Raw genomic sequence first — 22029 nt, 5'->3', positions numbered from 1 at the left:
TTAATCCACAGGGCACGCTAAGGACGCGCGCGCCCCCTCGTGACGAATGTTGATACTGGGAGCTGCCCCCCTCCCCCACAATCACACCCCCCACCCCCGACCCCCCCCCCCCCCCCTTTGAGGGGTGATCCGTTACGTTGGCACAGCTCAAGCGGCACAGGTACTGGAGCAAGGGTTGGGCATTTTAAGCGCTAACATTTCAAATGTGCATCATTCCACTTGACTTCAGAATAGAATTTGGATTGATAAAGCTACGAAAGTGGAGCGAATTCCGTTGTTGTACTATACTTCTACGCCCCCGGATCTGTGCTCTCCACCTTCGCCAGCATTGGGAAACACGAGAGGGCGAAGTTTTCAATACTCTTACCATGCAAGGAATACGAACGCCATTATTTAAAGATTCCGACTGTTTTCTCGACTGCCCCCATCATGAACCTAACAGCTATGAACATGCAAATACAGTCGATAATTGTCACCAATACACTCAATAGTCCTCGTGTGAGGCTTCTTGGTCACAGAAGCCACACTCGAACGGCACTTGCTATCACCCGCGGGGTTCCCGTCCCAGAGCAGCAAGCGTCTGTAAACAATCCGGTGTGTTGCTGCAAACACAACTCCACAAGTCTGGCGACGACACTTAACGCCAATTGCAGCCAATATAAAGTTGGCCCTTTACAGCCACACTCGGTGTTAAAGTGCACAAGCTGCGCTTCGAACCGGTGAACCCCTCGACACGTTTTACTTGAGGACCCTCTACAATTGTGCGCTGGGAAGGGTGCACGTTAGTCACATGTCCACTCCGCCGTGGAGGAGTTTCTTCGAATTGTAAGGCTCAGAACTATAAAAACAACGACTTGACAGAGGCAAGATGCCTCTCTCATAACACGCAGCCCGCCCAGTGCCGTGCGTTGAGAGCAAACAAGGCGCTAATTACTGGAAATGTATGGATCATGGCAGCAATCTGCCAACGTGGTTTTGGAATCCATATGAGGTTTTTGGGTTAGATCGCGTAAATGTGTCGCTCAAACCACCACCACCCAACACAATCCTTACTAATTGGCTGTGTCGGGTGGTGGCGGGTTTAACGACATCTTTATATTTACGAAATCTAACCCAAAAAAAATTCTCTATTATAGATAATATTGGTCGCGAAAGCCTATGTGTTAAAGTGGTTTGGGAAGTTGGGCACTGAGACCTGGGCTGTTAATTCCCCATTATAATTATGATCTAAAAATTCAACAGGAACTCAGCCGCCAGACGGTGCGCTGGTAAAATTTCACCGCTCACAACACAATTATCCGTACGCAAAAGATTGCATTTTTTTCACTTAGAACGTTTAAATATCTTTTCCTCAATTCGGAGTCTTGGAAAGGTGGGTTTTACTCGCACCATGTATCCAGGGTGGCTCTCCGGCCTGTGCCAGGCCATGCTTGCTAGTGCGAATCGGCGAAGCTGCCAAACTGAGCCGGGCCGCCGTCTGTGCCACATCGGGCCCCCCGGTTCGGCCGCGACAGCCACCGCCACCCGCCGCACAATGCCGAGAGCGCACCACATTTGGACGATTTTTCTCAGAAAGGCTCCATGCAGAGCGCCGTAGGAAAACAACGCGAGTCGCCCAGAGATTGCCGCAGACAAGCTGCGCCTGCGTGTGTGTGCGCACACCGACGCTCTGCTGTGCGTCCACGCGGCTGCGATGGGTCAGCGCGTGAGATGGGTCAGCGCGTGAGATGGGTCAGCGCGTGAGATGGGTCAGCGCGTGAGATGGGTCAGCACGTGAGATGGGTCAGCACGTGAGATGGGTCAGCACGTGAGATGGGTCAGCGCGTGAGAACGTTTGTTTTCCGTTGGCAGCTGCGAGTTCCAAGCGGCCACGTTTCGTACGGGTGTCCGCGTGACCCGTGTCCGAGTATCCGTGGGGTTCGGTTAAGACATCCTCCGCCACCTGGCTGCTGCTGCCCGATGGTGCATCGGCATTGTTCCACGTACGTATCTCTGCATCCGTGTGTTGCGGGAGGTGGTGTCGGATATGGGGGGTTGTGGCGGGGATGATGAGAGGAGAGGGGCTTGCGGTGCTGCCAGATGTTACAGGAAGCCCGGGAAGAAGTGCTGGATGAGCATTATGGTGAGCACCAGCAGGCCGGCACAGCACAGCAGCACCAGCCACACCGGCAGCATGGCTGAGACACAGCACACGGGGTCACACGGCTCAGTGAGACGACCAGCCACCGATCCCACAGTGCAGACCGTGCAAGACGCCACTGAGATTCATGAACAATGAGGCAGAGTTAATTGTACAATAGATACATTTCAAGATAAGTCTTGTAGCAAGCTGTAGCTGGTTCTCATATAAAATATTACAATTAAGTGACGACTCCAAGGGCAGTGGCTGCAAAATGTTACGACCTTCATCATTGCATGCACATTCACAATTCGGGTTTGTGATTCTATTCAGGAATCAGTTAACTTCTGCTGTGGTGAATGTTGCGCCTATGGTAGCCACACGAGTTACAGTCCATACAACACGCAATATTTACGGTAATTATTCGAATAAGTTAACTCCCCTTTGTCAATCCACTCCTATATGAAGGCCTCCCCATAAAATGTTGATCACGGGGGTTGCTTGACCCGACTTCATCACACGGGCAAGTGTGGATTTGTAAAGAGGGGAAGGTAATCAGGCCCATTTCATGTGTAACTTGCCACCGATGTTGGCCGTGGTCAACAACGGAACTCTTACTTGCCGCGTGTATGTAGAACTTAGTTCACACCGTACGTAGCCAACCGTGCTTATCGGAGGTGCGGGGTTCATCGTGCCAGGTCTGCCAGGTTCATCATGCAGTGCTCCCACCCTCGCACCACCACTCCACCCGATACAAAATCATTGATGAATCGATGCTTCATTGCACGCCTACTGTCTTAGAAACTGAGAGACCGATCGTGGTCCTGGTCCCTGGAGGCCCCCCCCCCTCCTCCACCCGTGCCCCTACGTCCCTCTCGTGCTGCTGCCCCCATCCCCGCCTCCCCCGGCACTCACTGCGTCGAGGCAGCATGTGCAGCTTGCAGCGGCTGTCCACGCCGACGCTCAGCATGGCAGCGTCGTTGCTTCCGCGCAGCGCCACGCCCCTGCCCGCCTTGTCGCCCACAAACGCCAGCTCCGTCACCACGATGCCGTGCGTCTCGCGCACGTAGTACGCCTGCTGCTCGACACATGCGAGGCAAACGCGTGCTCAGCGTGGTGCTCCCCCCCCCCGCCCCGCCCCCGCCGCCACGATACGCACAGACACGCGCTGGCTGAGTCACGGCGGTATTCGTCGATGAAGATGATGTTGCGGGTGATGATGATGTTCGTGCGATGCGTATATCTTTGTCTATCTTCTAGGCAAATTTGCGGCGCAGGCTTTAATATGAATATTAGTTGGTAGGTGACAACATGATTTGACTGGTTTATAAACAGCATTCGGTGTGATTTTTTTTACTTAAACTACTAGCCTCATCCAATATGTGGATATAACAATCCATCCAATACAGAACCGGAGATTATAGTCCAGGTCGACGCGAGACAGCCAAGAGAAGGCGGCAACATATTGCGCTGCATTCTTCAATCCAGATTATCTCCTCGTCTGGATGGGTATCTCTCTCCGCTTGCTCTGGGTTCTTCCTCAGTGCCAAACACTCATTCGTGGAATTAACCACACATCCCAATGCAGATCCATATTCAAAAATTATCTCGAAATTAATTGAGGCTGGGTTATGAAAGAGCATTCTTATTGCTATCTTTACTGAAGGTGAGTGGGGGGGGGGGCTGGTGTGTGCTCCGGTTATGAATGACTCACCTGCAGGGAGAAGGCAATGTAGATGGCCACGGAACCCGTCACTGTGCCCAGTCCGAGGAACGTGCCCGACTCGCTGCACACAGACCAGAGGCGGGTGTACATCGGGCAACAGCAGCAGCAGCCACGGTGAGTTCACGTCTTCATTTCCATTTAATACACAATCTAATCACATCCCTATGAACAGTGCCGGCTTCACCACCCCCCGTTGCGTGCCTGCTCACGAACAGAACTCGCACGAGCAGCCTACCCAGGCTCGTTCAGGGAAGCAGATAGCCACCTAACAAATGACACGGTGGCGAGATGTTAACTACCTCGCCTGATATGCAGGAGATCGTGGGTTCAATCCCAACCCTGAAGCCTGTTTATTTGGAGTTTGCATGCCTCTCTCCCTGTAGCCGCGTGGGTTTTTCTCCGGGTCCTCTGGTTTTTCCCTCCACATTTAGAAACATGCGTTTAGAGTATTTGGCTGCTATAAATTTACACTTCGTTGAGCTGTTATTTGTGGCCAGGTCACTTCTGAAAAAGAGCTGTATGGCTGTGGGCCTTACCTGGTAAAATAAAAATAGTTTACAGTTTCTAAACCTTTCTCTGAATATATTTTATTTTATGATGATTTAAATTAAATCGAGCACCTTTGTCACATTTTTATTATCATTTTATTTGTTCCATTACCTACGTGCAATGTGCTTTTATATATCCCAAAAAAACTATATTGATCTGTGACGACTGGTCACATTCTGTATGATTTGGTCCAAGGCATAGGCTTGTATCTGCTTTTACAACAAGGGCGTTTGTCTACCTGTCTGACAATTCAATGCATGCATTGCGAGTGTAAAAAATAACATCTTAATCAATGCAACAACGAACAGCTACATGCGTGTCCACACGTCTGTCCGGGCGTCTGCGAGCCTGGCTTTCACCCTCAGCCTTCTCGCACGTTTCTGAGCGTTGGTGCGTCTGTGCCCTCCGGCCTGAACCTCCGGGTACTGGTACCTGACGGTGAAGGTGGACACGACCTCGGTGCCGCAGGGCGCGGTGAGGAGCGGCAGGAAGCTCTGCCCTTCCCACTTGGTGACGTAGCAGGGCGGGGGGCGACGCTCGCGCTTGTGCGGGATGTGCACCGTGTAGAGGCGCACCTTGTCGGGGCTATCGGCCACACGCCCAAACCTGGAGACCCGCGCCGGAGGGCAGAGGGACGCCACAGCACAACCGCCGTCAGCGGCTCTACCGACGATAGAACCGGCTTTACCGGCAACAAGACCGCGGTCGATAGCCTGACTAAGCTGCCCGTGGTGGGATTAAAAAAATTAACCCGTAAAAACAAAGTTTTTCACTATAAATCCTTTATATGCGTGTTCAATGGGCCACAACCCAGCCCACATTGGTCTTTGAAACGGGCGGCTAGAGTCCTCTCGTCCTCTGGCTTGAGATGGCTGCCACCTATGGGTCAGATGATTGCCTGCCACCATTAAGCAATTGGTAATTAAATATAAAAAAATTCCTAAAAAGTGTAAAATTTTGGAAAAAATGTTTCACGAAAATAAATTGGCACGCACAACGAGTATGTGTGCAAAATGTCAGCTCGATTGGATCACGGGAAGTGGGTTAATAAAACGACCGAAAGATTTGCACGGTCGTAAGCGCGCAAGCAAGTGAACTTAATATAAAGAATTTAAAAAGGATGTAACCCGCTAAACAAAAGCTGTGTCCTGGGTTTCCTCACACAAAAGTGAAGCTTTATTAATGGGTAAACAGACTTTAAAGTTACGGACAGACACGTTGCTACAGCATCCTTGTGTCAATTAACCGCTGGATTAGGGCCTCCCCCCCATGCTGTGCAGGCTATTGGGGTTTATAGTTACAAAACCTACACAGTACTGTGTGTAGTTTCAATATGATTTATAGTAATTTATGTGTCGGGGTGGCGCAGTAGTTAGTGCATTGCTCTATGAACCTGGAAGTTTGATTCCTAACCGAGGTTAACATCAGTGGCGAGTGACGTCTGAACCGGTCCTGAGGTTCACTTAGCAATGGATTGACAAAGGCCTGTAAATTATCATTACAAAGTAAATGATAATAATGCATTCTAGTCAATATAGCCACAATGAGGGTCCTTCATTTGGAGTTTTGGAAAACTTAAAACTTTTTTGATGTTCACAAACTAATCTCCTGGAAAGAGTGGGTGGGGTTGGGTTTATGTTATTGACGCAACACTAAATGTTGGTGGTGCGACCACATTGAGTGGCATGATGTCATTGCCAGGTTTGTGTGTATATATATGAAAACAAGTAATATTTTTTAAAAACTTTTTTAAAAACACGCTTTAATGAAATGTACCGTACTAGTAATGGAAGAACTCCACGACTCCAGGAAGTGGCCCCGAAGCTTGCCATAACGTAAGGGACCGTGGCCAATTACAACCAACGTCAGTTTACCGTGGACAATTAGACCCAAGCCGAAACATAACATATACTACATAACATAAAGATGTATTTTATATTTTTTATGATAGAATATAGTATTGTCATCAGTATGACATACGTATACCAAGTTTGCAGTCGATACCACATTGGGAAGTGGGTTAAAATTGAGTTACAAGATTTGAAGATACAACAACAACAACAACAGAGTGAGTTAAATAAAAGCGTGTAAAAAATACTTGTGCTCCTTTGTCAACCACCTGCTGAAGGCCACTCCACACCTCGACGGTGACAGGGGCTGCTTGATCACAGTGCTGGTCGGTGAATGGGCAGTGACTCAGTGGTTAGCGCGCTGCGTTATGAACCCAGCAACTTGAGTTCGATTCATGGTCACGACTAAGATCTGTGAGTGGTAATATCTGAAAGAGTCCGGATGTTAATACCATTGAGAATAGGCCGCTAATTTAAATAAACAGAAAATATGGCCAGACATGAATATAAGTCTGCTCTAAGCTACATTCCTATCCTGCACCAATCCACCATTGTTAATCCCGCCAAGGCGCTGGGTCCAGTGCTGAAAGCATAACGCAGCCAAATCCCAAATCTCGTATTTAAATAGCTGACATGGACATAGGCTCGGAGGCTGCCCGGCCCTTCCACGTATGACCGCTGTAGGGACTTGTTGCTTCCAGCGGATGCGGCACCTGCAGGCGCGGAAGCGGTACGTCTTGTCGGGAACGTCGGGCTTGGCTTTACTCCAGTCGAGGCCAAGCATGAGCAGCCCCTTCTGCCAGACGCTGCACGAGAAGTCGCGCCCCACGGACACCAACTGCTCGCGCGCATCGCCACAGACACACGCACGCACACACAGACACACGCACACACGCACACACAGACACATGCACACACACACACATTGAGGCATGAGGGGGTGGTGTGAGCAGCAACCACGCAAGGCCGCCCTTGACAGCCCAATGCTTATTTAAAACTGCACCAGGAAGGCAATTAATGGAGTCGACCTAGAGCAGGGGTGGCCAACCTGTAACAGCCCAAGAGCCAAAGAGCACCCATGAGTTCTGCAAAGAGCCAAGTTTTCTGTACAAGTGTAAATATTGACAGTTTTCTGTATAGCACGGGAGACATTCATTATTATTCTTTGCCACTGTGACAGCACGTTCTACATTGTGCCTCTACGGTAGAGCCCCACGTGGTGGATCAAAGAGCTGCATGCGGCTCGGGAGACGCCAGTTGGCCACCGCTGACCTCGAGGAGGTCCTGGACTGGTTCAGATTACTCGGCACTCACGTCAGCCATGACCCGGAATTGAATCAAGCCGCTGGGTTTGTAGTGAAATGCACTAACCACTACGCTATTGCTCCCGACGTTCACACACACACATTCGCAGGTGCCAAGACACAGAAACACACACACAGACATCATCAGTGACGGTCTACCCACAGGATGCACAACTCCGGTCATCAAGGGCCACGGTATATTCAGTTTACTTATTGCAACGGAGCTAATTAACAGTAATAGAATCCTTGATTGAACTAAACATTTTCTCAGTGAGACTATTTAATTGTTTTCAGCTGGTAAGCTGACAGGGATTTAAAGTTATCGTAAAACCTGCAGAACTGCGGCACTACTCGACAGGAGATGTGAAAACCTTGTCTATCTGACGCTAAATGCAGGCGTCCCCCATTCCATTGTGATCTGTCATGGTCCTGAAATGCCACAATCCATCACGCTCCTGTCCATAAACTGATCCTGGTTTCATCGCTACACCTCTGCAGATATTATCCTCTCCGGCATGTCCTGCTCCAGCCCACTTAAATTTCTCAACAGCGCCCATAATGTGCATACCCCGTAAATAACAGAACGTGCGACAGGTACGACAGCCCCACCGTGTTGCTGGGTCCAAAATCCAGGTCTTCCACCTCATCCTTGTGAGCCTCGATGTCATGCAAGAGCTTCATGTCGGGGAACTGCACAAGCACAGCACAGCGGCACGTTAAGCATCGGAGAAGCGCAAACGCCGCTCCCTCGACGCGCACGGCAAACGAACAACCGCCCACCCCCACCGCGTGAGGATGTACCTCCCATACGCGCACGTGCCCGTCCACACCGCCTGTGGCGAGCAGCGTCGAGTCGGCGTTGAAGCGGACCGACTTCTGCACGCTGTCGGCGCTCACGTCGCTCTGCACCACGTGCAGGCTCTCCAGCTGGAGCTGCGGCGTCTCGTTACGCGTCTCGCCCTCCGCCGTCTTGCTCCCCTCCTCCGCCGTCTTGCCCCCCTCCGCCTTGCCCTTTTTCCTCTGCCGCCCCTTTTCTGTGTAAGGCATTCAAATGGATCACGCATCGGCGTGCATTTCGTAACGCGTGCCAACGTGCGTTTTCTCGGAAGAATTTTATTTGATGAGCAGCATGGAAGCTGACAGACATCTGTTTAGGCAAAATGCGTTTACAGATTTGAAAAGTCATTTTTTGCTCTGGTTTGTGTCTCCTAGGTTAGGGCGCCCGTTTGATCAAATTCTCCAGTTTTGAACAGGGTTTAAGTCCCTTCTAGCAACAGAACTTTCCACCAATTTGGTCAATATTCAGTCATCATGCACCCCTGCAGTTAAGGACAGATTGACTGACGGACTGACAGAGCTCTGCATGAACCCTTTCAACCTTGGTTAGAAAGCATTTCATACTCGACCGCTTTAAGCAATGTGGTTTTCCAGGAGGTGTGCCTTGCTGTTTATTGTTATCATAGCATGGAGCGGGATATAGAAACAAATGGTTTCTATGTTTAGTCAGCATGTAATTGTTTCATTCCCGTGGTGAATTCTTAGCATAGCTAAAGCAAATTAAAGTTCCAAAAATAAGAAGCGATGATTACATGTTGTATCATAAATGTGACAATCGATATAAATGGATTAAACGATTCATCGTTATTTGGTCTAAGGTTGAGCAAACAGACCTCTCCTTTGTCACGTGACTTTGTTTAGGAGAAAATGATGCTCCATCTATGAGGAGGCCCTCATCCAGCAGTGGATTGATGAAAGATCTGTGTGGGTCCATGCAGGCACCCTAGGCCTTGAGAAAGTAACATGAATTCGTGAAGACGGTCAATTGTCGCACTCCTTCTTGCCCCCGTTATCCTCCATGTCGCCCCCCCCCCCCTCCCGGGGAGAGACACCCACCGGCGGGCGGCGCTGCGCGGCTCTCGGCGGGCACCTCGTCATAGCGGAGGACGTGGCAGTCCCCGTCCATGCCGACAGCCAGCACGCCGCTCTCCAACGCGGCCGCACCGCCCTACTCGACACCGCCACCAACACAGCGCCATTCACAACTAGCAGCAGCAGCAGCAGCAGGAGCGCTAACATCATCAACAATAACCATCGCTAGGGATGTGAAGGTTCGCTCACTCCAGCGATGCGACGACTCGTCACGATTGGGCATCGTGGTTCGATTCAATAGCCCGATACTTTTATTCTTTCTGGAATTTGCTGTCTTGTTTTGTACAGTTGTGTATGTCCCATGAGCCTAAACGACCAAGTGTATGTATTTTGAACTTCTTTTGCACCGTACGGAGCCAACCATGCTAATGGAAAAGTGCAGGGGAAGGACAACAAACTAAACACAAAAAGCAGTTCTAAAGAAATGAGTCTTCAATCTAAATTTAAAAGTGCATAGCTCCAGTGGCTTAAATCATCCGCAATGCGACCAAAGTCGTCCGATTTCGACAGCCAAGCAACGTTGGGCCTGGATAGTGCTTGGATTGGTGGCCAACATCATCGACAGTAGAGGGCAGAGCACCAACATCCATTGTTGTTGGCTACATACGGTGAGAAGTTCAACACACACACATACATTATACTAATGTTGCATAACCTACGCCCTCCTTGCCTTCAATCTGCACTAACCAGCACGGTGAAGTATGGTCAAATAGGCACCATAACCCACATGGGGTGGGGTGGTCTTGATCCAGCAGTAGATTGACAGAGGGGCTGTACACGTGCGTGTAGCCTCTTATCACGCAGAGTAACTCTTCGTGAATCTCAAACAGAACTGAATGACAATTAATTTAGAGGCAACCCAACCATATGAGAGCAGATTAATATTAAGCACCATGATGCCTGCCAGTTTCTACTTTTTCTACCATTGATGAAGTGGAAACTGATGCATTTATCCACGCTCTAACAAATGCCTTCTTATATTTACAGTACAGTCATACCTCGGTATACGACCGCTTTGGAATACGTCGAATTTGGTACACGTCGTGTTTTGACGAGAAAAAAATGTCTTGGGATACGACGTCTTGCGTGGGATACGACGCACTTGCTAGAACTTCTATGGATCGGGATGAGTCACCATGTCCCCGCGTAGACCCCGTTCACGACTGAAACAAAGCGCCGCTCCTCAGTCTGCCTGTACAGGAGATCTCGTTTGGTGCACAACCCTAGCTGTAATTCTGAATTTTCACGTGTTTTTTGTCATTTTAACGTGATTTTTTGTGAATTCATTCAACTCCTCTCAACAAGGAAAAGTGATGTTAAATTTAATTTTTATTTCAATTTATTATAATTTATTTATGCATTTATTTTAGTTTAGGTATGCATTTTAGTAACAAGTAGTGCAAATTATTTTATACAACCCCATTAATGTATAATATAACATATAAAATATCATTTCTTATACTCTGGAACGGATTATTTCCTTTCCCTTTATTTCTTATGAGAAAAATTCGTTTGGTATACGTCATTTTCGGTATAAGTCCTACCTTCTGGAACGAATTAACGACGCATACCGAGGTACCGCTGTATATACATAAACAATATATAAACCATTTGTAATGATAGAACAGGCACACCGAGAGAACATGCAGTAACAAAAAAACTAATCAGAAAGGAGGAACTTGATCTTAAGGATTTGCACGAAGTAGCATGCGGCAATAGCTTGAGAGAACACCACATGCTCAACAAGGCAGAAGATCATAGTTGTATAAAGCGACTCGCCTTCTCCCCTGCCTTCTTGCCCTGGCCCTTGGCATTGTTGGCAGCAGCGTGAGCGGCGTTGTTTGCGTTGGCGATGGAGGGCGGTAGGGGCGCGCATGCCGCCAGGTTCATGACGGCGCGCGTTTGCGTGTCGTGGCTGCAGAGGAGAGAGGCCGAGGGTCGCCCCGAGATCCATTCCACGCGCAGGAAGTGCTGTCGGCACAGGCCACGGGAAGCGTCAACAACCCCCTCTTCTTTGCTTCACCGGTATCTGGTGCCCCCTTAGCCCTTGGCGCATCTGAGATGAGCCAGCGTGGGTCTTCCCACAGGTTATTTGCTAAGCTGAACCAGAACCAAACCGTATGATGCTCACCCCACAACACACATTTAATCTGGCTTGAGGCCAAGCAGATCTACGCCCGGGGTAAACGGCGTATTCATTGCATGTCAGTAGAACTCACGTCATCACTGGGTGATCTACGTGCATCACGACTTATTCAGTGCATGTGATGCCAGCCGCATGGCTTCGATTCTGTGATGGAAAATCAACCTGGCGCGATCGCAAGCCGTGCTGGGGCTCCACATGGCCACGACGTGACTGGGTTGTGCAGTGGAAAAAGAGGCACAAGTCATCTCCTGATTGCTCTTCCTGACAGCTACTTCTTAATTCAGTGTCTTACAGCCAATTCAGCATCCCAGATTCTGAACCTTGCACCTTACAGTCAAGCTATGTTACCAGAACTCCTTAAAGCCACCTATGAATGTCAGCATTGCTCAAACAATTATCTTACACTTTTTTTATTTCCTCCTGCCATCGCTGGTGGCAAACCCAGTTGTGAAAGCAGAAACCTGGAATTACATTTCAGAATGCACCTGCCTTGTGGGGTAACAGATCAATTTAGAATAAGAAAGGGCAAGCAGACTTTGCTCAACATGGACATGCAATGAACATGAATAAGGCCAAAACAAAACAACCCGCAATTACGTGAATCATTTTGGAAGCAGCTCTATCGTAAAAGGATCGTATTTAGTAAAAACGACCCCACAAAACGACATGTGACGGCAGTCAATCAATTGCTCACAAGATGTAGGTTTTGGGCTACACCTGATGTATGTAATTAGGTTACTGAGAATTAGGTTACTCTATAAAAAGACATCAAGCTAAGACCCAATAGCAGAGCCACGAAATAAAATCCTCACAAAGCCATCAAAAGTGGTTTACCGCAGGATTGACCCACTTAATGCCACAGTAGGCAGGAACCACTATGCTGAAGGATTTCCCACCAATATGTAGTTTGAATACAATGTATAAATAAACTTATTTCTGTGTTAAATAGTATTACTCCACACTCACAAAGGAAATGTATACCAGATTTTAAAAAAGGCACTATGTTCAAAGAGATGATGCCTAGGAAGCATGGCAGTCAAATAAACATTTTACAAGAGAGCTCAGAATAGACTGCAAGACTGAATATCTGACTTGAGTAGATTTCACAAAGGCATTCGACTCGGTGTCCCATTAAATTATTGATCTCACGAATGCCTGAAAAATCGGCAAATACGTATGGACATGCACGAGCAGGTGGAGTGTGTTTGACGGATATAATGAAATGACAGAGGCACATTCTATTAAACGTACACATGGGCTATTGAAAGCAGATGCTGCATCTCCAATACTCTTCATAATGCTAAAGGTTACAATATCAATCTAGTTTTAGAATCAGAGAAACCCACACAAATCGTTGATGGTGATTATACTACATTATTAAGCATCAAGAGTGTAATGTGTATATAAACGTTATTGGGTGTGCGTATACTGGACTACATTTAGCATCTTTGTATGGATAGTGTATGGTATTGAGCTATCATCATTAGCCATGATCGATCCACAGCAGGATGAAGCCCCCCCCCCCCCCAACCGTCGCAATCCCTAATGGTTCAGTGACACATGAATGCATGTAGCTCCTGCACACGAGCTAATTTCACTGCTCCATCTCTGTGTTGGCCGTACTTTCGTTTGCGTTCCCTCCTTTGGCTACAACGCTGAAGTTGTCGGCTTAAATTGCCGAGCGGCTGAATCAAAATCACAGCCTTTAGTTTGTGGCGTATTTGCCGACGATATTCTTCAACTAAACTATCTTTTATTTGACCAGGTCAGGCCCACTGGACTCTATAGCTCTTTTTCAGAAACGACCTGCCCACAAATGATAACCCAATGAAGTGGTTCATCTTGTGGACATTTACAGCAAATACTCGAAACACGTTTCTAAACGTGGCGAGAGAAAAATCCACGCGACCACAGGGAGAACATGAAACCTCCAACTACTGTATACAGCAGGCGTCTGGGTCGGGATCGAACCCACTAACCCTCCTGTATACCGGGTGAAGTGGTTAACATCTCCCAACCACGGTCCTTCGTCTCGACAACCTCCCTAATGGGTACGTATTGGGTGTACTGTACGCGTTGTGTAACTTGCTCAAAAGTGATTATACACAGCAAAACATCGCTCCCTATTGGGAGCTAATGCCCGCTCGCAGGCCGATGCCGAGTCGCCCTATGGGCTCAGGGCCAGCTGCCACTGGGGGTGCCCATTCCAAATGAGATACGATGTGATGCAAGTCGCTTATTGCGTGTAAAGAGCGATCTACGATACGCGAATCATTGTTTATGGTAAACATGTGAGCACAGTATAAGTTGTACGTGCCAATGTAGTGTAATCGTTCTGTAAGCGATGCCACGTGCCTTGAGTGAAGGCGCTGCTCTATAAATATTAATTCGATCAGCGAACTTCCCGCACCTCCGATTAGCACGGTTGGCCACGCACGGTGCGAAAGAAGTCCAGCGTACGTGCAGCAGCCATGGCCAATCCACTGCTGGATGAAGGCCTCCCCAACCCGCCTCCATCTCTCACGAGTGACTTTAGGCAACGCGCTGAACGAGGAGCGTGCCTCTGTACCGAATGCGCAACATGCCGCGTATATCACTCTCCATCGTTGTCAGCCGTGGCAGGGAAATAAACACATTCCTGCGGAGGGAGCTGGTAAGAACGTTGGGTTGCTCGGTCAATGGCCAGGGTCAACGGCGGCGTGGTGTATTCCGCAAATATGCCCGACTGTGAGGGCGGGCACAAGCCGGCGTGAGTAGGTTAAACGTTGAGTTTTATAAGGGCACCACGGGGTGACCAGCCCCTCCCCACCCAGCCCCACCCCTCCCACCCAGCCCCTCCCCACCCAGCCCCACCCCTCCCCTCTCCACCCAGCCCTCCCATTTTTGTATGCACGACGGACGGACACAATAATCCCCTGTGGGCTGGTGGAACCAGGAGGTTCCTACCAGTATAACTTACACATCTCCCGATCTACATTGCTGCAGTGCGCCAACTATTGCACCACCGCTCCCCTCTCCAATTGGACGTATTAACAATGCAGGATGACGGCGCTCGTGATTGTTAATTGAAGTGCGTATGATGAGGTTGCAGTAGCTATTGTCCGTATCAACCAGAATTCGCCCGACTTATGCAGAAATCAGAAGCCAAGCACGCGAGGCATTGAGACTGGATAGTGCTCATACTCTTAGATTTTTTTTTGTAAAGTCACGTAGGCTAAAATAAAAAATAATATAAATAGAAATAATAATATAATAGAAATAAAATAGTAATTAATATAAATAATAATAGAAATAAAATAATATTTATTTTATTTCTATTATTTTTATTATTTACTTTTATTTTTACCTACGTGACTTCAGTGAAAAAACCTGAGAGTATGAATCCTCGCAGTCACGAAAGCTTCAAATCTCGACTGGACAGTGCTCGTTAGAGCGACGGATCACCACGCACTCGGCACATTGCCGCCGTGTTAGTGGCAGTGGAGGAAACTCCACAGTTGTCACGCAGTCTGCCACGACTACGCCAACCCTCCTCCTCCACCCGGGAACCCGCCTGGGTTCAAGTGCGGACGAAAGGGCTCTCATCCGGCAGGTGGGGGGTGGTGGTGGGTGGTGGGTGGTGTTCGTGGTGGGTGGTGTTCGTGGTGGGTGGTGTTGGTGGTGGTGGGTGGTGTTCGTGGGGGGTGGTGTTCGTGGGGGGTGGTGGTGGTGGGGGGTGGTGGTGGTGGGGGGTGGTGGTGGTGGGGGGTGGTGGTGGTGGGGGGGGGTGGTGGTGGTGGGGGGTGGTGGTGGTGGGGGGTGGTGGTGGTGGGGGGTGGTGGTGGTGGGGGGTGGTGGGGGGTTGACAAAGTCCGCCGCCTAGAGCGAGTCGTACCAAGGGTGGCACAGTCGGGTTTTTTACAATCGGGTTTAATTGTCTTTTTATATTAAACCCGATCATCTGAGATTGGGAGAAATCCGGTTTAATTGGTTGTAATTGCAGAACCGCACTTCTCAACGATGGGCTTCATCCATTCCAAGCTAAGGACTCACTGGCGCCCACGATTGTGGAGAAGCACCTCGTGTTCATCAAGACCAACCTGCCCGCCGCATTCTACGACTACCCCGTGCCCGACGACCCCCCCGAGTACGACAGCAGCACCGACGAGGAAGCAGCCTGAGCCTTGGATCAGAGTTTCGTATTCATTAAACCAGGTTTTAATTCCCCGAAATCGGGTTTAATTGTATTAAAGAAAAAACCCGATGCCTGCCGCTGGAAAAATCGGGTTTTTTCCACCCATGAGTCGTACAGCAGCAACAACAAGGGGGATTACGTGTCCCAACACAACAAACATCAACAACAAACATCAACAACAGCTGCTGCTGCCCCCATCGCCTGCCTCGTGAGGGGGCCACGTCAGCACATCGCGCAACCCCGTGGGCCTCTCCCCCAACCAACCCCTCCACGGCAGCCGCTCTTAGGGGGGGCACGGGGAGTGAGGGGGGCACGGGGAGCGAGGGGGGCCGGGCCCCCCCTAAGTTCAACCCGCAGCGCCGGGCAAGAAACATCAAAAGCACCGACCCCCCCCCCATCCACAATTCCCAGCGCACATTAGCGCGGCCCGCCGTAACGCGAAGCCCCCATTGGCTCCGCGGCCCCGCGTGGTCGCGCCGCAGCCAATGGGGGCGCGGCGTTGCGGCGAGACGCCCGATGCGCTGTGCGAAATCTGAAAGCCGCCGGCGTTCGCCCTCGCTTCGTGTACACGGGGTGGTGGGGGGGGGGAGGCGAACTCGTACGGCCGCCGCCGCTCCCTCGTCGCCCTCCTCACCAGCGCGTTCTTGATGCCCGTCTTCGCCGCGCCGCCTCCGCCGCCCACCACGACGAGGCTGTCGGAGAGGACGGCGACGGCGTAGAGAGGAAAGGGCGCGCGGTGCAGCTCCGGGGGCGCCATGTTGGGTGAGGGGGGGTGAGGGGTGGGGGCCGCGGGGTGACCGTAACGCAGCCCCTTGCCCAAAATGGCCGTGCGGTTGTGACGTGTAGGGCGCCATGTTGGGTGAGGGTGGGAGAGTGGGGGGCGGGGTGACTGTGCCCTAGCCCCTGCCCAAGATGGCCGCGCGGTGTAACGCGGAGGGCGCCATGTTGGGTGAGGGTGGGAGAGACGAGGACCGACGCTTTAGGGGCCGTCCATAAATGACGTCACGCGATTTTGGACCCCCCCCTCGTCACACGACGTCACAAAGCTCTGCCCCCCCCAAACCATAAAACACGCTTCAAATCGCTTTAAACTATTGTCATTGTAGTGCGAATTTAATGTGGCGCTGCACTCTTATGTTGTCGGAGAAAACATTTATTTAAAAGTCTATTTAATTAAGTAGAACGTGATTTAAAGATTTCGTGACTGCAGGGATTCATATTCTTGGTTCTTTCGGTAAAGTCACGTAGAAGGGAAATAAGAAAATAATCTCAATATAAAACAATACAAATTCTCACGACGTTTCGACTGCAACACAAGCCATCATCATCAGGTGTAAAATCCACAGAAAGAAAATGTTCTTTCTACGTGACTTTACCGAAAGAACCAAGAATATAAGTAGAACGTGGTGTCTATTTATTTAAAGTTGCGCATTTTGATGTGACGTCACATTTCTCAACCTCCCCCCCCCCCCTCGTCACACATCGTCACAAATGTCTGACCCCCCCCCTAGGTGCGTGACGTCATTTATGGACGGCCCCTTACTCTCCACCACATGTTATCTAATGACCACCCCAATGTTGGAGGCCCCAAATTACCAAAAATGTTTGTATCGGTGTAAGTTAGACAATTAAACGTTTGACATTTCGGCCTCCCACATTCGGGAGAACAGAAACATCTAAAATTGTTTTTGAAAGTGTGTTGCCATATTTTGATTCAATACCCTTCGAAACATATAGATACAACACTTTGTAGACCTAGGTAAATGTTTGGTGATTGATCGGTGAGTGGGTGCTGAGCAGAGGTGGGACAAAGTCATTGTTATGCAAGTCCAAGTCGAGTCGCAAGTCATCAAATTCATGACTCGAGTCTGACTCGAGTCCAAGTCACATGACTCGAGTCCACACCTCTGGTGCTGAGTATTGTTTTACTTAAAACTTTCGTGACTGCAGGAATTAATATTCTTTTGATTCTTTCGGTAAAGTCACGTAGATAGAAAATTCTAAAAAATAAAGTGAATAAAAAATAATAGAAATAAAAACAAAAACCACGACGTTTCGATTGCTACATAAGCAGTCGTCATCAGGAAAAGGGGGGTTAGCCTCTAAAGGCAAACTGTTTATAAAGGTTTAGAGATGGGCGTGGCCCAAGTGTGTCAGCAGCATGGGCGGGGCAGCTTATGTTAATGTCGCCCACGTGGGTCAGCAGTATGGGCGGGGCAGCTTATGTTAATGTGGGAGAAAGCAATGCCAACGCAGAAGGGTCTACACCAATCAAAGGGCCGCCAGGCAATCATTGCACCTTGTTCCACACACCCACACTGCTAACGGTGGAAGTTGACAAGAAAACACAAATCAAGTCATGACTCAATGTGGTTGATGACATCTTTCCAATAATTGCTGAGTTCATAACCATCTTCTCTGTTGAAATTGTGTCTGTATATATGGATGACTTCCTGAACAAATCTTTGTTGATAGCTAGTAGGCTTGCAAAGTACCATCGTCTTATAGAAATCAATTTCGTGTGAGCCAGCCACATTAAAATAATGATCAGCCACGACAGAAGTATTGGTCCTACCGTGTTTCAAATCTGCCTTGTGTTCACGAACACGGTCTGAGACATGTCGCTTAGTTTCCCCAATGTAACTGCTGCCACAGACAGACACAGCTTAGTTTGTAGACGCTGGGATATTGCATGTCAGGAATCTTGTCTTTCACAGATGGGATCAGATCACAAATTTTATGTACTGTGTTAAATCGGACCTGGATCTTGTGTTTGTTCATGATTTTGGAAATCTTTTTGGTTACTCCTACTATGTATGGCAAGGTGATGGTTTTGATTTGGTCCTCAGATGTTTTTTTCCCAACGGTTGGTGTGATAGCTTTACGGATTGTGTAGTCTGAATATCCATTCATCTTGAGAGCTTGGTGTACGTGTTTGAGTTTACTGGTCAAGTGTTCATGGTCAGAAATACATCAAGCTCTACGGTGTCGCGTTTTGATGAGGGAATTCTTCTGGGATGGATGGTGGTGGGAATCACGTTTTAGGTAGGCGTCAGTATGGGTTACTTTCCTGTAGACAGAGTGGCTCAATGAGCCATCTGGTCTCTTTTTGATTAAAACATCCAAGAATGGTAACTTGCCATCCTTTTCCACTTCCATGGTGAATGTGATGGCTGGGTGTATGGAATTGATGTGGTTGAGGAAATGGTTGAGAGCTGGTCGGCCATGTGGCCAGATGACGGACGTGTCATCTACGTACCTCTTCCACAAGGACGGGCGTAGAGTGGACGCCTGGATGGCGTCCATTTCAAAATTTTCCATGAAAATATTGGCTACAACCGGAGATAAGGGAGAACCCATTGGGTGCCTTCAGTTTGTTTGTAGAATGTTCCTTTCCAGGTGAAGTATGTATTGGTGAGGCAGTGTCTCACCAGAGCATTGTGAGTTATCTCAATTGAAAAAGAGGGATGATATTGTCATCCTCTCAGCCGACAAGAGCAATGCCACGGTCATCATGGACAAAACTGTGTATCGTATCTATCGTAAACTGTCTTATCTAAATAAGTGTTTTTTTACCTTTTCTGCAGCCTTGCATCCCTTTGGTTCTCAATCGTATGTTTTATGTTAATAAATATAGGGTTTAATGAAACAAAGTACATGGTGTTTAAAAGAGATGGACCCGATTTGAAATCGCTATGCTGTATCTCTGCAACCACGAACCGCCCATGAATGAAACTCTTACCACTTGAGAGGGCGGGGCATAGAGAGGGCGGGGCATAGAGAGGGCGGGGCATAGAGTTTCAATTGATTACCGCTAGATGCCTCTCCCAGCGCACAAACAGCCCCTAGCCTCAGTCATTCGCAAGACGCGCTGCCTCAACGTTGGATATGTCGCACGGGACCCCAAGACTTGGCGCTACACTCTTGACCCCCAAGATCACCCCCAGACATCATCACACCCTGCGACTTTTTCTTGTGGGGATACGTCAAAGACCGTTGTGTTTTTGTGCCACCATTAGCGACTAATCTGGATGACCTCAAACACGGAAGCACCACAGCGGTGACTTCAGTGGAAGAAGACACTTTGAGAGGCGTTTGGGACGAATTCAACTATCGTCTCAATATTGTCCAAACAGCAGGTGGAGGGCACATCGAGCATTCATAAAATGGTTCGTAAAACTTGATAACTCATGAAACCGTTTGTAACTTTTTGTGTGATTGCAACATGTTGCCATCTTAAAATATAATGCTTTGAAATTGGTCCCATCTTTTTACAACACCCTGTAGTTGTACTTACGTGCCCGCTCTTAACTTGTGTTTCGATTTTAACATTCGAAAACAATTCTGGGATGTCTCGCACCCCAGGTTAAGAGCAACTGTTCTAAATGAAGGCCAGGATGGGCAAAACCAGTTTTCTCCCCCCAATATAAATGATGTAGCTGTAATAAACGTGTGCCTAAGCTAACATAAATGACTAAGCAATGTAACTGCATACCTTTTAAAGAGCTCGCTAAAACACAACTAACACCCTTCCATTCCAGAAACTCAACTCTTCTAACGATCTGTCACTCTCTGTGCTATTTCGTCACTGTGATTGACAGCTGTCACGCGCTGACAGCTCGCGACCCCTCCCTCCCATCCCCCGGGGTTGGAAGGGCGGGGGCTGGAAGGGCGGGGGCGGCCCCCCACCTCAAATCAGCCCCCCCCCCCTCAAATCAGCCCCCCCCCCTCAAATCAGCCCCCCCCCTCAAACCAGCCCTCCCCCCTCAAACCAGCCCCCCCCAAGCCAGCCCGCCCCTCCAAGCCACCCCCCCCTCAAACCAGCCCCCCCTTCCAAATCAGCCCCCTCTCAAAACCAGCCCCCCTCCCTAAACCAGCCCCCCCTAAAACCAGCCCCCCAAACCAACCCCCCAAACCAGCCCCCCTCAAAACCGGTCCCCCCGCCAAACCAACTCCCCCAAAACCAGCCCCCCCTCCCAAAACCAGCCCACCCCCCCAAAACAGCCCCCCCAAAAGCAGCCCCCCCCCCTCACAAAGCCAATGGGCACCCCGCCCCCCAATCGGCACACGCGGCCGCGTCACCCATCGCAGGCTCGGCGTGCCCGGGACCCAGAATCGCACTCGGAATGTTTATTTGTAGTGGAGGAATCCAATGAGCTGCAAGTAGAGGAAAGGTAAACACATCACTTAAAATACACGTTTTGGGTTTAGAGTAAACGCTTACATTTCCTGGAATGTGATCTATTTTCCCCCCGACGTCTGGCAATAAAACAACGACTAAACAATGGTAAACGTCTTGGTGATTGTTTTGAAAAGGTCAGTTCCTCACTGTGCTATTGGTGGAAATTCCACGTGTCCATGACAGGAAATGGTACATCCGTAAGAGCAGCAGTGTCGACTTGGCACGGAGCAGTGCTTCTCATTGAGTTTAACTCATGGGCCTGGCATGCTCGGCTGAACATCATCATAACCATCAATTATCATCAACACCATCCATCAATATCACCACCAGCATAACATCTTCCAGGCGGTCTGGGGGTCCCTCCCCCCAGAAAAAAATATCTAAATTTGAAAACGAATTTCCTGCCATTTCCTGCCTAAAATATGAAAAAATTCACCAACACATTGGATTGATGTTTTATTACTTTTTAGCAATAATGTCTAATAGTGTTTTGTATTACATTGCTCTGTTCTCTCTTTTTTTACCTTTTCTTGTTTCATTGTATGTAATGGCAGAGATTAGGGATTAATAAAGTACAACCATAACCACAATCATATAAACAGAAATCTACTTTATAGCAATATATTGGGGGGGGGACATTTTGAGCATATTTGAATATTGGGGGGGGGGGGGGATGTGTACCCCCCAATATAAATTATAATTACGGCCTTGAGTTGCACACTCGCCAGCGATAAACGTCTATGGGTCCTATGCTCGTCTGTTAACCGCTTGCATTTGCTGTACCGAATGGTGTAGGTTTGCGGTGGAGATAGGGCTGCTGAGAGAGGCTAAGACACATTTCTTGGGGCTATCACGTAAAATCAACACAGCGGCTGAAGTGGATAATTGGTTTTTTACCATTTTATCTGGCAAACAAAACTGACACCTTTTTTATGAGGAGTCATGTTTGCATTGACCACAATATCTGCGGTCGGTTCCAATGGTGGCTGAAGTGGACTTCATCAAACAACTCGGAGACACCGAAACAACACACGAGACGAGAGGCACGGG

The 22029-nt window shown here is 49.0% G+C and overlaps 1 protein-coding gene across 1 annotated transcript; it reads right to left on the bottom strand.

Moving 5' to 3' along the window:
- Positions 1–290: 290 nt before the first annotated feature.
- PREB (prolactin regulatory element binding) lies at positions 291–16576 on the bottom strand. Its single transcript, XM_078600451.1, has 10 exons — positions 16432–16576; positions 11257–11448; positions 9442–9553; positions 8350–8582; positions 8158–8238; positions 6958–7082; positions 4827–5000; positions 3834–3906; positions 3035–3197; positions 291–2177 (listed from the first exon to the last, which is right to left on the bottom strand). Exons 1-10 carry the CDS (start codon positions 16552–16554, stop codon positions 2083–2085), a joined length of 1371 nt encoding a protein of 456 aa, XP_078456577.1. The 5' UTR covers positions 16555–16576; the 3' UTR covers positions 291–2082.
- Between the last annotated feature and the right edge of the window lie 5453 nt (positions 16577–22029).

Source organism: Lampetra planeri, chromosome 14 (assembly GCF_965212315.1).
Source record: "Lampetra planeri chromosome 14, kcLamPlan1.2.h2, whole genome shotgun sequence".
Classification (NCBI taxonomy): Eukaryota; Metazoa; Chordata; class Hyperoartia; order Petromyzontiformes; family Petromyzontidae; genus Lampetra; species Lampetra planeri.
Note: the sequence above shows the minus strand (reverse complement) of the source record. Positions and strands in the feature narration are given on the sequence as shown.

Excerpts from the sequence above, each read along its gene's own strand:
- PREB (XM_078600451.1), bottom strand. The coding sequence starts at position 16,554 with ATGGCGCCCCCGGAGCTGCACCGCGCGCCCTTTCCTCTCTACGCCGTC. Across the intron at positions 8,239-8,349 it reads GGCACGTGCGCGTATGGGAG|TTCCCCGACATGAAGCTCTT; the intron begins GTACATCCTCAC and ends GTGCTTGTGCAG. Across the intron at positions 7,083-8,157 it reads ATTTTGGACCCAGCAACACG|TTGGTGTCCGTGGGGCGCGA; the intron begins GTGGGGCTGTCG and ends GCGCGCGAGCAG.